This window comes from Bicyclus anynana, chromosome 12 (assembly GCF_947172395.1).
Source record: "Bicyclus anynana chromosome 12, ilBicAnyn1.1, whole genome shotgun sequence".
NCBI classification, from domain to species: Eukaryota; Metazoa; Arthropoda; class Insecta; order Lepidoptera; family Nymphalidae; genus Bicyclus; species Bicyclus anynana.
The window spans coordinates 15,075,816-15,094,344 of record NC_069094.1 but is presented as its reverse complement, the minus strand read 5'-3'; the positions used below and the strand labels follow the sequence as shown (position 1 = coordinate 15,094,344).

The following is an 18,529-nucleotide window of genomic DNA, read 5'->3' as shown; positions in this document are numbered from 1 at the left end:
CTGTTAGGAGTTTATACGACAATAAGACGGGAATCCAATCCGTCGGCGTGACTCTAGCACTTTTTTTATAAAAAATATTTGCCATATTTTTTTCAAAATATGACCAATTCAAATGGTTTCTGTTGCGGTTTTTCTTAATTTACTTTATTTTTTCTTAATTTTATTAATTTTTCTTAATTTACGAATTTAACTACCTGTTGGTGGTTGGTGGTGATAGTCCAGTGGATATGACCTCCGCCGCCGATTTCCGAGGATTTGGGTTCAATTCCGGTCCAGAACATGCACCTCCAGCTTTTTAGTTATGTGCAATATAAGAATTTAGATATCACATGTCTCAAACGAAGAAGGAATAACATCGTGAGGAAACTTGCATACATGAGAATTTTCTCAATTCTCCACGTGTGTAAAGTCTGCCAGTTCGCATTGCGCCAGCGTAGTGGATCATTGGCCTATTATTTTAAGAGGAGATTCTTGCTCAAAAGTGAGCCATATATGGGTTGATAATGATGATGATGATGAACTACCTGTACAATAATTTATTAGTAATTAGTAAGTATTATACCTACATATAAAAGTAAAGTCTAAGACAATAACTAGGAATGAAATTTTTTGGTCGTATTTCATTTTTATCATCTAGACACTTAAACATTCGGAATAGTTATTTACATTGATGATCCAATAAAACATTACATAACTTTTAAATATAAAATTTATTATGAAAATTAATTTCAGTAAACAAATAAAAAGTGCTTTCCTAAACGTATACCGTTTACATCAAAAATATTTATCTTCATCATTGTGTATCATCTTCGAGCCGAAGTTAATATGTGCTATATATGTGTAAAAGCTTTCATGGCTTATCTACAGATAGCTAGATATTATTTCAAAAGTATTGCCTTTTCCTTACAAACAAACAATTTAATAAATAATACTTATTGATTACTATAACTTTACAGTTTTATTTTCTTAATTTAATTATTTCAAAATATGTGCACTTAGAGCTAGCAAGAGTAAAGAAATGGAGGCTGTGATGGCTGCAGAAGATCCTCTTGTAGCTAAAATGACATCCTTTGCAGCTTCGTTGCCCCAGCCCAAGTTGTTCATTGCTGTCGATATAACTCCTTTGCCAGTGCTGAAGGAATCGCCCAATGCTACTTGGTTGGTGTACAGCCAAGATTGGAACTAAAACAAGAAATAACATGAGAATTTCTCTGATACTCCGACTACTTCGGTGATCCAAGCTTCGGATGACGAGGACCTGGGTTGGTTAATCCAGTTGTAAAGTTGGGGGTGATTCACCCCGTGCCTCAGAGAGCACGTTTAGAGCAAGCACACATTAGACGCACGGCGTTGCATTCAGCGGGCGTTGATAGCGCACATACACCGCGCTCAGCACGGCGTTTTACGAACGCAGTCAAGGTATCCATACTACATCAATACACCTTCGAACAACCTCCTTATTCTTAAAACGCGCGTTATCAAAACGCGCGCTTCTACACGCCTAATATGTACTCGCTCTAGTCGTCGGTCCCCAACATTATCTGAGCGCCTAGTGGTAGTTTGATACTGTTACTATCGCGTTAACGTAAACGCGAATTTCTAAGGAATTGAATCAGTGCCATCTAGTGGCACTACTGCACAACGGTTTCAACTTGATGCACGGCTTTGGTGTCGGATTCGGTCGCCGCGCTCAAAGCCCGCGATAAAGGCTATGCAAACGCTTAATAAATCTAATTGTAATTCTATGCTTACCTGAACAATGTCTCTGTAGTCAGTCAAGTAAGATGACAGAGCACTTATAGCGGTCGACAGTCTAGCTTCACCGCCATATCTAAAACACAACATGCAACATAACTTTAATTGTATAACATTGAGAATACAATAATTTAATTTATATAACTATATTATATAATATAATAAAACAAATATACTCTTTTTTCTTCCAACTATAGCAAATGTATGACCTTTTGCTATAAGAAAGAGTTACCATGTCACAAAGGTTAAAGTGGTAACCTACTGTGAAAGGGTTTTCCTTCATTAGTAGAACCTTCGGATAGGTAACCAAATAAAAGAGTTTTTAAGAGGTTGTCTAATAAACCGGATTTAAATAAAAATTACCTTTTAGAGTGAACTTTCATGCAACATCTTAGCCAATTACCCTATCAAAATGTCCTTCAACATGTAATTTTTGATTCAATGTTAAAGGGTACCGCCAAATTGACTATTATTAATGGACCTTGATTAGCCGATCTTACCGTTTTGAGTTTGGACCAGGGGCGTGACTACCGCCATATCTGCAGTATCAATGACTAGCTGACGCCGCGCGGTTTTACGCGCGTGGTACCCGTTTCCGCAGGAATACGGGGATAATATATAGCCTTTCTCGATAAATGGGCTATTTAACGCAGAAAGAATTTTCAAATCGGAACAGTAGTTCCTGAGATTAGCGCGTTCAAACAAACAAACTCTTCAGTTTCTCTCTTTATAATATTAGTATAGATACAGAGCCCCAGGGCTACAGAGACCCCTTACATGTGAAAGCAAAAATTTGTAGAAAGTAACCTACAATATCACTTCATCTGGTGGTGCTTCCCGGGGAAAGAAAATCAAAATCTATAGAAATTACAAAAGTAATGGTGTTGAAAGAGTTATGTTAGAGTAAATCAAATAACTAAAGAGATTTTTCGGGATTTACCCCTCGTCTATTGGGCCTTCCACCTAATTTTGATACAGGGCCTCTCTAATGCTAGCCACAAACGGTCAATTATACTCACGTTTCTGTCACTTGTCACTTTGTCACTGCGTACATGACTTCTATAGTATGCCGCGTGGGTACTGCCGTTTGCTTTTCAGAAACGTGAGAATAATTGAACGTCAATGGCGACCTTAATCGACGGTACGACACTGGTTCGGACTTTCGACATGAGGTTTTTAACTATAAACATTACTTACGTCTCTCTAATTTCTTCAAAGTTTTTGTACAAGAAGTCAAGTACAATCTCGAGGTTCTCTCTGTTGCCCTGAAGAGCGAAGCTGAAGGCGTTGGTACGGTCGTGAATTCTTATTTTATCGCTATGCATCGACTGGAACAGATAGCTGGGAAAAAAACAATTTGATTAAAACACAGATAGACGTCGTCATCAACCCATATTCGGCTCACTGCTGAGCTCGAGTCTCCTCTCAGAATGAGAGGGGTAAGGCCAATAGTCCACCACGCTGGCCCAATGCGGATTGTCAGACTTCACACACGCAGAGAATTAAGATAATTCTCTGGTATGCAGGTTTCCTTACGATGTTTTCCTTCACCGATTGAGACACGTGATATTTAATTTCTTAAAACGCACACAACTGAAAAGTTGTGACAGAGGTCATATCCACTGGGCTATCACGGCTCTACATATAGACACTTCAATGTATTAAGTAGAAACCAATAGGGTGGTTGACACTTTTATTTAAATGGTCTTTATTGTTCACTAGCGGACGCCTGCGATTTCTTTGGCGTGGAATTCAGTTTTTCACAATTCCCGCGGAAACTATGATTTTTTCGGGTTAAAAAGTAGTCTTTGTGTTAATTCAGGTCATAATCTATATTTATTTTAAATTTGAGTTTATTCGGTTCAGTAGTCGCGGCGTGAAAGAGTAACAAATATTCATACCATCAAAATCATCAACTTTTTGCAAATCTCGATAAACCATAGATTTTTTCGGGACTAAGAGTAGCATTATGTGTTAATCCAGAGTAAAACCTAGTTCTATTACAAATTTCAACCAAATCGGTTCAGTAGTAGGATTATCGTTTGACTAGATCGAAAAAAAATATATAATTTTTTTGAGTCGTTCTTACTTGAAAATTTTATTTTTTAAATATTTTTTTGACAATACTAGCCATAACGCTGTTGGTCATGATGGTCTATATTTTATCTGTTTCATGACGTCACTTTAATAAATTCTATCCAAACGGTGCGTTTGACAAAAATATTAGTTAACAATCAGTCTGACGATTAGTACACAATGTGTGTTAGTGACGTCACAAAATGGACGACAGCGTTTTGAACGTTTGGAAAATTTGAAAAAATACTTGATATTTTAAATTAATTTTTATAAGAAAACCTTAACTTTTATTAATTTTTGTATCGATATATCTTTAATATTGTTTATTAAAGGAGGTGGTCCAAAATTATATGGAGCCCAGGATCAGTAATTGTACCCTGGCGGAATTAAAAGAAAATAAATTTATTAACTTTTTTCGATTATACAAATCTACGAATTTACTTTAATTCTTTCATAATAATATTCATTATCTCCCAAGAAATGCAACACTAATAGGGGTAATAATTGCGGATTGGTGATGTTTTCAATGCAATAGTCGTTTTGACGTTTGCTGTCAAACGTCATGTCATACTTGCCTTAAGGGCGCCATCTTGTTATAACTCAAAAACCTGGGTTTTAATTTTATTTATTTCTTTTTATTTAGTTAGATTTATTCACTAATTTAGATTTTAACAAATTTCCTGTTTTTTTGTAAATTTTAATGATACGGGGTACAAGAATGGACCTGAAATGGACCATCTCCTTTGATATGAGTCAACTACCCTAATAAACAATTGCTCACTGTCTCAACGAAGCTTCGTCCTTGGTGCACGCCAGAGTCCGTAACATCACGACCATGTCAGCGGTGTTCTGGGAAGTGTTGTATCTTTCGAAGAGGAAGTTGTAGTCAGACGCATCGCCTTGACGGAGACCAGTGCAGTAGACGTATCGACGAGCGTTCTTAGGGACTCTGAAATGAATGAACAAATGTTATGAGTGGGACATTATACTGGATACTCATAATGAGCGTTCAATAGATTTGGATCAAAGGAGGTTGGCGAAAGTGGGAGTCACACTCAGAAGTGTTGTACACTCATACATTTGTATTAATTAAAACTATTATTTTATAAGATGCTTGCAAAAAAAAATATTGAGATTTTACAGAAAGGGAATCAAGATTACTTCTATATCTATTAGCATAGTAAAATTGTTCTACTTGTTGCCTGAGACCGAAATGCCTTGTCGTATTTATAAAACAATCAAGCAGTTGTATGTCAGCGGCGGTGTTTTTCAGTATAAAATTCACATTTATTAGTATGCATAGATAGGAAACCTACTAGTTTTTAGGTATATCTCTTTTCTCCCTGCTTTTCAAGATTGGTTACCATTTGCTTTTTTCTTAGTTTAATCACGATTAACAACTACTAATGGATTTCCATTATGTACGCTACTTTTATCTGCTAGTCCCAAAATACATGCAACCTCGTCTTTCTCCTTGACACTAACATCTACAGTAATATTAAAATGAGGAAAGATATTTTGTATTTTTGTATAGTACACATAAACTCGAAAACTACTGTGACCAACAATGTAACGAGCACATCCGTAGTAGGCTCAATGTCCGTGACATCAGAGATCAGCTGCAGGAAGCCCGTTTTAGATGGTTTTTTTATTCTTTACTAGTGTTTACAATCTCACCTGATGGTAAGTGATGATGCAGTCTAAGATGGAAGCGGGCTAAATTGTTAAGAGGAAGATGAAAATCTGCACCCCTTACGGTTTCCACATGACATCGTACCGGAACACTAAATCGGTTGGCGGTACGTCTTTATCGGTAGGGTGGTAATTAGCGACGGCCAAAGCCTCTCACCAGCCAGACCTGGACCAATCAAGAAAACCTCAATCTACCCAGCCAGAGATCGAACCCGGGACCTCCGTTTTGTAAATCCACCGCGCATACCACTAAGCCACAGAGGCCGTCAAAAGGTACGGCTATGTTCCGCGTTTCACCATAGGCTGCATCATCGCTTACTGTAAAGCATGATTGCAGCCAAGCGCTCGCCTATATGGTATTTTTTCATGAAAACTATAATTCAATAATAATGAAAAATAAAAACAAATGTACTCACAGCTTTTCAGGATCAGATCTGAAGGCATTCCATTTATTAAGACTGTCACTGATACAACCCTGGTGGCCTAAATTGCATGCATAGTTTAAGATCTGCATCCTACTTTGGGTAACGGCGATATTCTCATTCTCCTTTTCATCATAGGTCAATTCTTTGATAGCACCAGTAAACATATCAAGAATATAAGCCTGTAATAAATTAATGACATTAAAAACAACATCGTTTAAATACAGAACAAGTAAAGGTAAAAGTTATCGATAAAATTTCATGCCTACAAAGAATAAATAAATCATAAACAAAGAGTAATGAAGAAGTTAAGTTCGAAACATAACTTAAATAAAAAAACTCAACTTTTGATATGCATCTAGTTTCAACTGCAACAATATTTCAAATCAAAACAGCATTAACACATTTGATAGCCCGATCAATTTAATTTTTATGTAAAAACGTTCCTCGATTACGAACAATGCCTAAATGAGTTTTAATTAAACTTAACTTAACTATCTAAGTAGTCCATGTTCGATAAATCAGAATCTGATTATGGAACCCTGGAGACATCGAGCTCTTCAAACTCTTTAGTGCATTTTGAAATCAGTGTTTTTTGTAAACATTCTTTTTTGCCAAAGCCATTAAGTGAGACAAGTGTAATCAGAAATAACCGGTCTTCTAGCTGAAAAATTAATCAAGTACGTACGCTAAATTCTTCGTGAGCTTTCGGCAAATGCTCAAGTCTGCTTCTAATCCAGTCCAGCTGAGCCAAAGGTCCGAACCACACATAGTAATCGCTCTCATCTTTCAAGAAGGATAGCACATCGAACGCGCGCTCGGCTTTGATTTTTCCAGCACGGAGGAAAAATAGAACGTCATTTGTAATCTAAAATGGTATATTAATGGTAAATAGGGTAGAAATAATAAACAAGCGAATCATCATCGTCATAAATAGGTAACAATTATCATAAAATTGAAGTGTTTGTCTTTAATTTCAAAATAAATATGATTACTCAAGCGCTTTTAGTTATTTACTTCTTAAATAGATTTAAAACAAACGCCTTTTAGAATTAACTTAGTTTCAGGAAACAACTGTGAAACAAAGTAAAAAAAAATTACAACAGAATTTGAAATGACTGATTAATTCGTTAAATAGTATACATAAACAGTATAATATTTAGAGTTGATACAAATGGTAAAGATAATAAATCTTCTTGCTATTTACCTGAGCTCTGTTCAGTCTGTGGATAACGTTTTTGTCTTTGCGCAGTTGGTTGGCGAGCATTTCCCAATTGTGGTCGTCATAGTTGACTCGGTATAAGCCTATGAGCAAAAATATACTCCTACAGCCATCTTTATAAACATGGATTAAGATTTAAACCTCAATTCCTTCAAACGAAAGTGAACCTAATCACTACTAATTAAAGTTCGATACTATTAAGAAGAGCCGTGATAGCCTCGTCGATATGACCTCTGTCTCCGATTCCGTAGGCTGTGGGTTCAAATACGGTCCGGGGCATGCACCACCAACATTTCAGTTGTGTGCATTTTAAGAAATTAAATCTCAAACGGTGAAGGAAAAACATTGTGAGGAAACCTGCATACCAAAGAATTTTCTTAATTCTCTGCGTGTGGAAAGTCTGCCAATCTGCATTGGGCCAGCGTGGTGGACTATTGGACTAACCCCTTTTATTTTGAGAGGAGTCTCGTGCTTAGCAATTAGCCGAATATGGATTAATAATCGAATGATGATTTGACTATACTAGTACAGACTGTGTTAGAAGTGGGTACGACAATAGACCAGCGGGCGGGGATTGAACCACCTCTCGATGATGAGTCCAGTCCAGAGTCTAATATAAAAATAAATATTTACTAAGCAAGGAAAAACAAGAAAATAATATTAACCTGAATGCTGAAGATTTAGAATAACCCAATGATGGCCAGGAATGTTTTGTAATGTTCCAGTTTTACCCGACATTATCATGGTCGGCTTCAGATTATCAAAATTGACGTTTCCTCCATGCGTCCACGTGATGGGGATATGCCACAGATCATCCGGTGGAGTTCCAGTTAGTTGGAAACGTTCCTGGGTAAAGAAATTAAAAAAAACAATTAAATATCGCCTAAAGAAAGTCAGACTTGCAATCAAACGGCTAGTCAGTTGAACAGTAAGTCAGTCAGTCAGACAATTAGTTAGGCAGTTAATTGGATTAGTCAACCAGAATTCAGTAAAACAGTTAATCAATTTATTCTTTTATATCTTTTATACCGACAAGCATGTCTCTGACATTGTAGATTCAAAACGGATTAATTTAGATTAAACTAAGATACCCGTAATCTCAACAGTACAATTCCCATAAATCTTCATGTGCTCTTTAGATCGAAGCAGCGAAAGCCGTACTTTAAGTTAGACAATCATTCAGAAAGTCAATCATAGTGATTCGTTCAGCCAGTCAGAGAGTAAAAACAGTTTAATCTATTGGACCGAATTCCAAAAGGTTCGGTTCTATGTTCGGCTGTATGTATATGTTTTTAAAAATATCTCATTGAATGTCTTTATCAATTATTTTGATCCACTGACTTCCAAGACGCTAACGTTATCGCTAGTTTGTCAGGGTTCTCAAAGCAAGTTCTCAAACAATTTTGATTTTGAATTACCTGAGTCAAACTGATAAGACCGCTAGTCATATTGACATAAACATTGACAACTGGTGACCCTGGTGTTTGGACCCAGCTGTCCAGAACTTCTCCAATGTCTGCGCCGGGGTAAGTTGCTTGGAATGAGGCGTCTTCTGATGCCGCTTTCCTCAGTGCATTGTACATATCTACCGGGTAGCCGATGCCGTATTCACTGAAAATTTATCATTTTGAAAAACTAAATGAAATCACACTCTTAAGGTGGGTATAGATTGGTGCAATGCAACATGTAATGCAACATGCAATGCAAGAATTTGACGTCCACATTGCTGCAATGTATCACGAATGCTCGTGGTTTGGACGCCTCGCGCGCACGAACTGCGCCTGGGTCGCGCACGCTCCGAGCGTTACAACTCGTGCGCGGTTCGATCCGAGATTTGTCGGTTTTTAGTACGAACACATAGGGGCGCGCAGTGTGCGCAGGACTGAGCCATGGACGGTCGTTCGTTTCGTTCGCATGCGCAACAATCATGGCGGTGAAAGAGACTGCGTGGAGTGATGAGGAGTCACTTTTATTGATAGAGGAATACAGAACAAGAGAAGTTTTATGGAACCCTCAAAATGAAAACTTTTATAAACAAAATTTAAAGAAAGATGCGTGGGACGAAATCGGAAAATTATTGTAAATAGCAGCAGAAAAGTGCAATAATGTTAATTAATAGTGTTTGTTACGAAACGCGGGAACAGATGTTCTCGAATGATTCGTAGTCAATGCGCGTACCGCGCGCACCACACGTCCAAGGCAGCAGGGAACATGCAATGTAAGGCAGAATATTACATTACATGTTGCATTGCACCAATCTGTACCCACTTTAATGGACGCCAAAAACAAGTATAAAATATGTGCAATAATTTCATAGTGACAATTTTCTGTCTAATAATGCAATACGTAAATATGAAAAAAAAAACTATATGAATTACCCTCCTTCTGACGCACTCGGGTAAAAACATACAAATTCTTGAAACAATTTTTATTTAATGTTTATTACTAGTTTTATTAACCGACTGCACAAAAAAGGAAGAAGTTCTCAATTCGGCGCGTATGTTTTTTTTGATGTTTTTTACCTCATAACTTTGTCATTTTTTTAACCAATTTTGAAAAGTCATTCCCAACCTACTTACCAATTTTCATGAAAATCGATTGAGGTTCAACAAAAACGGAGGTGAAAACCTTCAATAACTGTACTGTATTACCTAATTCATAACTTTTCTCTCTAAATGAGAACTGACTAAAAGTACTCGTAGGTAAAACAAGCTAACGCTCGCGTCTTCATCTCCGGAAATTAATTCACTGGTATTTGGTTTAGAAAAATGTTTATTATTTTTTTATATTCTAGGTATATTTTAGATTAAACTATATCAACCCTGTTAACAAAATAACTTTCAAAACTCACTTATCCTTCAAGTAATGTCTGAGTCCATTTCTGAAAGTCGTGTAACCAAGTAAATGCTCCATAGTCCTCAACACTGAAGCTCCTTTGACATAGCTGGAGGTACCGAAGTGGGCACTGATCGATGGGTTATCTGCCACCGCTGACCAGTTCATTGCGTTAATGGATGGGCTTGCATCAGCACCAAGGGCTCTTTGTACGTGGCTGGTAATAAAACGGTTATCCAGCTCCAGATCTTTATCCGCCTGAAAGAGATTTTTAGAAATTATAATCATCATCTCCTTACCCTTATCCCACTTAAGTGGGGTCGGAAAAATATGTCAATCTTTTCCATTCGTCTCTATTACTCATCAACTCATCATCCACTCTTTTTACACACATGTCCTCTTTCACACAATCCAACCATCTCTTCTTTGGCCTTCCTCTCCTCTTATGACCTTCCACTTGCACATTCAACATTTTTCTAGTAATATGACTTTCCTCTCTACGCATTACATGTCCATACCAAGCTAACCTTCTACTCCACCTTCAGACTTCCTCTTATATACCCATTCCTTATTTTATCTATTCTTGTCACACCACACATCCATCTCAACATACGCATTTCGTTCACATGCATTCGTTTACTATCCGTCCCTTTCACCGCCCAACATTCTGATCCATACAGCACGACAGGTCTTACAACCGTTTTGTATATTTTACCCTTAAGTCTAAGAGGCATTCGCGGGTCACATAGTACACCTGAGACCTGTCGCCATTTCATCCATCCCGCATTCATTCTACTTTTATAGAAATTATAATAAAGTCAACAAATCCAACCACGCCAAATGGTAGGCATATAAATAGGCGTAAGGTAAAACGCGTTAGGCTAGAAGATGCTTTTTCACTCTTAATTTGAAGATACTATTGTAAGTGGTAAGGAATGACGTTCCATCTTTGTAGTTGTATGAGAAATAAGGAACCGCTTACTACGCGGATTTTTGGTATTAATATAACCAAATATGTCTTGGAGCCGATGCTGGCGACTCAAGCCCGTGGTGTTCCGATGTTTTTACTAAAGTTTTACATATACCTACCTGGAAGTTGACGTCGTTACACCAGTAGGAGGGCTTTCGTTTTTTTTTTTATTCTTTACAAGTTAGCCCTTGACTACAATCTCACCTGATGGTAAGTGATGATGTAGTCTTAGATGGAAGCGGGCTAACTTGTTAGATGAAAAGCCACACCCCTTTCGCTTTCTACACGGCATCGTACCGGAACGCTAAATTGCTTGGCGGTACGTCTTTGCCGGTAGGGTGGTAACTAGCCACGGCCGAAGCCTCCCACCAGCCAGACCTGGACCAACTAAGAAATTCTCAATCTGCCCAACCGGGGATCGAACTCAGGACCTCCGTTTTGTAAATCCACCGCGCATACCACTGCGCCACGGAGGCCGTCAAAAAGGCCGTTCACCTAGTTAAAGTATCTTTCTAAGTATCTATGAGCATCTGATATACCAACATAAAAATTGCATTATTTAACCACCGCTACCCGCGGTGACGTGATAAGTTTAAGCTCTAAATCTCTCCTTATTAAAGGAAAGAGGAGACATAGATCTACCTTGCAGTGCGCCATAAAATTATAGGAAAAAGAGATATAGAACTACGTTGCAGTGGATAAAAAAATTGGCTGAAGTAGATGATGATGAATAATTACCATATGTGCTCCAAAGTGCTCGAAGTAACTGGCAAAAGATTCATTTAGCCACAGATTACTCCACCAGAAACATGTGACAAGGTTTCCGAACCACTTGTGCGCGAGCTCATGGGCCAGTATCGTGGCTATGAAGATTTTATCTATGACATTCGTATGCTCTTCATCATAAAGTAGATAAGCTTCCCTGAAAAAAAAATATTATTAAGCCAAAGTATCTAATATTTAAATTTAAATTTATATATAAACTGTAACATTTCTAATTCTGTGCATTGAAGATTTTGGAGATTTCTTTTAGGTTATGGATGCTAAAACCAAAATGTATTGTTTTTAGTTTTTGTTTTTGTCAGTCTGTACGTCTAACTAATATAATAATTGAATAAATTTTATTGACAGAGTATAAGTAATTGAAGCATCTATCTGTTGTGTATAAATAGCAAAATAAATGTGTCACCTATTGTGAAATCTTATAATATTTATGAGTCGTAATATTTGTAAGTAGATTAACAAGTCGTTAATGATAATGCAGAATGTCTTTTATCATAGCCTAATTTATTAAATAGGTGACAAATTTTAAAAATCAATTAATCACACTATCTTATCAATAATTTTTTAATTGCTTCATACAAGATTTTTATACATCTGACAAATCATTGTGTTGATTATATATAACTCACCTATAATTCACCATTCCCCAGTTTTCCATGGCACCGGATGGGAAGTCTGGTAGTGCGATATGATCGTTTTTCATGGGTTGTCCTTGGCCCATATTATAATAGTCAATATCGAAATATTCATCCATTCCGTTGGTTATCTTCATTGCCATGTCAGCAGCGTAGGGATGTTGACTAGTGACTCCTGGTCGAGATATGATTTGCAATGGTTTGCCATCTACTGCTGAACTGTTTGTCGCTATAAAGTCACTAACGTGGAAGGCGATGAGGTAGGCAGATATAACTGGAGTGGGTAAGAAGGTCTCGCGGATACGGTTTGGTGTTATTCTGAAAAATATACCATTTGGGTTTTTAATTGCTTATTAATTTCAAAATTATTGCTTATTACAGACTTGCTTCATTGTTCAAAAACTAGTTTATACCATAGGTGCTTTCGGTATTTGCTGGATTTAAAGAACCAGATCCTGAACTTTTTAATTATTATGAAACGTATTCTATACTTATATTATAAATGCGAAAGTAAGTCTGTCTGTTGTCTGTTAGTTTTCACGGCTAAACTACATATTGGATGTAATTGGTGAACATATAAATAGGTCCTTGAAGCAGTACATAGGCTACTCTTTCTCAATCCATCCATCGAAAAATCCATGATTCTCGTGGCATTTATAAGAAACAGAATTTTACTCGAGTTTAATCGCAGTTTTCCGCCAAACGTTTGTTTTCTTCAGGCGCCAAATATTTGACTTTGTGACAATCCTTCGCAAGAGACCTTGACAGTTTACCTTTTTGGGGTTGCCATAAAGCTTAGTGAAGTGAAACTAAGATTTGACCCTAAAATACTATCAGGGCAAGTTAAAAGCGAACTAAAATGTCTTGATAATATAGATACTTACTCATCTGTTCTCTCTATAGCCATGTTGGAATATGTGGGACCAAGAGATGCGTCACGAGTTATAGCAATTGTGAAGGGACATTTAAATTGAGGTTCATCGAAGCACGGGAAAGCTTTCCGTGCGTGGTAAGGTTGAAACTGTGTTGTGGCATATTCACTGAAAAAAAGGAAAGCAAAAATCTATGCAATACTGCTGTAAATGGTGCTGTTTTTAATCATCATTATCATCATCATCATCAACATCATCATCATCATCATCATCATTATTAGTAAAAGAAAGTCACCAAAATCCGTGCCGCATGTAATCAACGATTACTTGCATTTAGTGTCATCGGTCGACTACACTTTCCAAAGCTAGATCGCCGTATAGACACGTCAAATTTCCAACGTCCGTTATACGTTAGAATTAGAACGCTCTTATTGCTCTTTAAACTACTCGTATGTGCTCAGCCCATTACATTTGGTACAATCATCATCATCATCATCATCATATCAGCCGATGGACGTCCACTGCAGGACATAGGCCTTTTGTAGGGACTTCCAAACATCACGATACTGAGCCGCCTGCATCCAGCGAATCCCTGCGACTCGCTTGATGTCGTCAGTCCACCTGGTGGGGGGTCGGTCAACACTGCGCTTACTAGTGCGGGGTCGCCATTCCAGCACTTTGGGACCCCAACGTCCATCGGCTCTTCGAACTATTTCATTTATATTGGTACAATAGATATTCTCAATTTTGTTGAAATAATATATGTTCTTTAACTAGATTTAGGATTTACTTTTAATACTATTTTACTGATACAAGACACTCCGGTTGTTGATGTTACTAATAATTTCTCGGAAGGAAGAAACATCCAATATTTTCTTTGGTTCGTTCCTACGAACGTTAGCACCAACTAATGCACTTTTATTTGCCAATGATTAGATTTATTTAGTGACTAATTACTTGATAATAATCGATACTTACCGAACTGTATTGCCGTCATGGTAATAGCCTTTATAAAATCCACGATCGGTAGGGTTTTCGTTGATTCGTCCAGTATAACTGATTGTTATAGTATAATTGCCGGGTGGTATTGTGGAAGCGAAGTTAATTATCAGTATTTCATAGTAGCTATCAGTGTCAAACGATCCCGGACTTTGTAATATCACCGGCTGGTTGCCGTCGTCTAATACAGTTATGGCCGATATGGCTACAACATTTTGATGCATAACAATTTGAGTTAAGTTTTCCGATGTCTGAAATAAAATAAAAAAAAAATTGACGACTGAGTTTCTTATTAGAATCTGCCTTTCAGTTAAGTTACAAACAAATAAAGTTCATGTTCTTAAAGAGTTCGTATTATTTTATACATGCTGAAGGTTAAACAGGTATGCAGTTAAAACGCTTATATATACCTTTATGCTTAAATATACCTTTACATATAAGCGTTTATTATATATAACCTTTATATATAAGCTTTTAAAGTAATTTGATTTCCTGCTACTTGAATAGATCGTGATATTGCTTTTTTTGTATCGGATAACTTTTCTGAATGAAACAAAGGATAAACTGCTCCAAAGTTGTTTAAATTGAGTTGTAAACGCCGTATAAAAACTCTCTCCGTTTACTAATTCTGCAGTTAAGCGTAAACAGAAAGAAGGATTTTTATTACGTTTATATATTTACGTTACTATATATACTCTTCTATATCTGATATAGTAGCATAGAAAACTTCGCACTTAAGTTATTGTTTGAGTGGTAAAAAAACATAAATATTTATTTATTATTTATTTTAATTCTTTATTGCACACAAATAAGATACAAAAAAAGAGAACAGAAAAAAAAAATAGAAAAGTAAGATGCGCAAAGGCGGTCTTATCGCTAAAAGCGATCTCCTCCAGACAACCTTAAATAAAATATTTAAAGAAATATTTAAATATTTGTAGTATCAAACGAGTACTTTTTCAATAACTAAAAATAAAAGGTATGTATGTACCTATATGACTAAGCTAAAAAATAATTAGGACATGATAAAAATAATACATTTACTAAATAGTTCGGTCATGAGAAACAATCAAGTATATCATGAATTTTCCTTTTATTATCATTATCATCAATTCTAGATTATCAGTATAATTTTATCAAAATTAAAAGTAAACATTATCATAATCTCCACGATAAATGCTTATTCATGAAAGAAATAAAACAATTAGATGAATAATATGGTATTTTTATGTACAATATAATTAAATATCATTTTCTTGAAGTTTAATTCAATTTAGTTTCATTGCTAAATGATGAGTCTCTTGAATGCCCTGCGAAGTGTTTTTTATATTCTTAACAAGTTAGCCCTTGACCACAATCTCACCTGATGGTAAGTGATGATGCAATCTAAGATAAAAACCGACTGACTTGTTAGGAGTAGGATGAAAATCCACCCCTTTCGGCTTCTACACGTTGACATCGTACCGGAACGCTAAATCGCTTGGCGCTACGTCTTTACCGGTGTACCGCTATTATTGTTGATGATTTGCCACAACACAACAACTATGATAAATAGTTATTTGGCTTTTTACTTAAGGATTCCTCAATAGCATTGCAGAAAACCAATTGCAATTTTAATGTTCTGTAAACTTAATTTTTACTTTATTATCTTAAGTAAAGTTAAGCTACAATTTCCGGCTATAAATACTTGTAATTGAACATTATGTAGATGATTGATTTTATGATTGGCTTATGCTCTTATCATAGATATCTAACTAAGTAACTATGAACTTTGGCTTTGGGAACTGGCCAGTAATAAAGAGAGTATTTTTTTTTAATTGATAACGCGCGTTTTTATAATGATAATGCGTGCGGTTCTGATCAAGCGTATGTGTCACAATGTAAAATTGTTACCAATATGATAGTTTCTTTATTTGTTTCAATACTCACTTCAACCTCAAGTTCCACCGTGCCTGTGAAGCGGGACTCAGATAGATATACATCAAGATCGACTTTGATATTCCTAGGCTGGACGGTGTCCTTCAATCTGTATTTAGGTGTATCAATATTTGTCGTGTATCCCATGAATTCAAACTCTGCTGGGAAGTCCCCGGGTTCGGCAAACGCAACACCAACGAGGAGAAATAATAAACAAGTGCCAGCCATCATTTTAAGACCTGCGAAATATCATAAATTGACTCTTAATATTGTAATGTTACATAATTAAGTTTACATTATAATATTTTGAGTTGCATATTGCAATAAACGATAAAGAATCTATATCTATACTTATAGTAAAACTGGTCGAATTCTGTACAATTATTCGCAATTTGAGATTTTACTTATTCCATTTGTAACAACAAACGTTAGCGTGGCATAACGGACACCAGCGCCATCTAGAATCTATTCTTATAATACGAATACTGTACATTTTGTACATTCTGTACATTGAAGATATTTTGAAATTTTTTGTTGCGGGGCATTATATAATCGATACTGAAGCTAAAAATATATTTTTTTCGATTTTTTGTCTGTCTGTCTGTCTGCCCGTGTTTTTGTTATTCGGGCATCACGCTGAAACTACTGATGAATGATGATGATGAATTCAAATGAAACTTGGCACGGTTTCAGACCATAATACGGAAAAGGTTAAAGGATACTTTTTATTGCGAAAATAAAATGAGAAGGGGGTGAAAATAGGATTTGAAAGTTTACATTGATTCCCACGCGAAGTCGCCGGAATCCGCTAGTATTAATATGAAACTCATTTTAGAAATGATCTCATTAAATTTTAGTTATAACCAAGACTTTCGAGAAAACTTTTGGAACACCATAATTAAGATGCTAATGAGTTTTCTGCTTATAAGTTTATATTCAAAGGTTTATCTATTTATTTATTTCTTTAACTGGAACAGCTGATGCCCTGTAGGTTTTTTTTTGCAGATGCGTTGTATTTGAATATTTCTGTGAGAGAAAGGCCTAATATTTGTTATGTATATATGTTGTATGGTTAGCATTATGCAACATACAATGTCTCTGGGTACACCTATTGCTCAATCTTGTTGATAGTTAAGGGGTGGTTTCACCATCTACGATTGCCGGATTTATTCAAAAGTTTTGTCTTTGTCAACAATTCTAATCCATACTACTATTATACATATGCAAAACTAAGTTTGTACTGTATGTTTGTATGTCACGGCCAAATCAGCGAGCTGATTTGGATGAAATTTGATAGATAAATACTTTGGACCAAAACTAGTATACTTCTTTTATCCTGATATCCATGTTTCCAGCGGGATTTGTAATTATACAGCTATTACAAATCTGAAGAAGAATCAAGAGTTAGTTTAATATAAAGTTAAGGAATGAAAAAAATAACGGTTACATTATCCGTCACTTATAAGAAGGTAGTGTAACCAGCTCTAATTTTTTTTAATTACCTAATAATCATCATCATCATTATCAACCCATATTCGGCTCACTGCTGAGTCGAGTCTCCTCTCAGAATGAGAGGGGTTAGGCCAATGGTCCATTACGCTTGGCCAATTTGGATTAGCATACTTAACACACGTAGAGAATTAACAAAATTCTCAGGTATGCAGGTTTCCTCACGATGTTTTTCCTTCACCGTTTAAGACACGTGATATTTAATTTCTTAAATTTCACACAACTGAAGAGTTGGAGGAGGCCCCGGACCGGATTCGAACCCACATCGTCCAGAATCGGAGGCTGTGGCTCCACTGGGCTATCACGGCTCACCCAATAATACGTTTTATAAATTGATAATAATTACTTATTAATACATATTTAAATATATTGTGACTTACCCATTGTGGCCATGGTGGCACCTATTGGTCAACTAACGATTCATTACTTTTTCGTAACAGAAACCTATAATCAGTAATCAGCCTTTTTATCAATATAAGATTAATTTTAATATTTCATTATCTAAAATGATTATCAATCATATTATTTTTATGATACAATTTATTGGTGCTGGTAATCTTAATATAACTCCTACTAAGTACTTATTTACGCATATATTGCTAATTTATCTATCACGTACATACGAGTAATACATATACATATATAAAATATAATTTGATGAGCATTAAAGTGTGTCATCATCATCGTCTGAACGGAATCTCTAGATGCAAACATTTGACTTACTATGCTGTTCTTCCAAAAGCCTGCAAATATAGATAATCGGCTAAAATATTTAGGTCACATAGATTTATAACACATAGATAGTGTGTAGTCGCAGGATATGGAATCGGAGCCTTTGCCCT

At 36.1% G+C, this 18,529-nt stretch overlaps 1 protein-coding gene across 1 annotated transcript; it reads right to left on the bottom strand.

Moving 5' to 3' along the window:
• Positions 1–755: 755 nt before the first annotated feature.
• LOC112054480 (membrane alanyl aminopeptidase-like) lies at positions 756–18,080 on the bottom strand. The gene is made up of 16 exons (XM_052884817.1): positions 18,068–18,080; positions 16,191–16,417; positions 14,241–14,512; positions 13,275–13,430; positions 12,385–12,708; positions 11,711–11,894; positions 10,019–10,260; positions 8,586–8,778; positions 7,833–8,013; positions 7,153–7,250; positions 6,634–6,813; positions 5,940–6,127; positions 4,613–4,780; positions 2,953–3,096; positions 1,753–1,831; positions 756–1,182 (listed from the first exon to the last, which is right to left on the bottom strand). Exons 1-16 carry the CDS (start codon positions 18,078–18,080, stop codon positions 976–978), a joined length of 2,856 nt encoding a protein of 951 aa, XP_052740777.1. The 3' UTR covers positions 756–975.
• Positions 18,081–18,529: the final 449 nt, after the last annotated feature.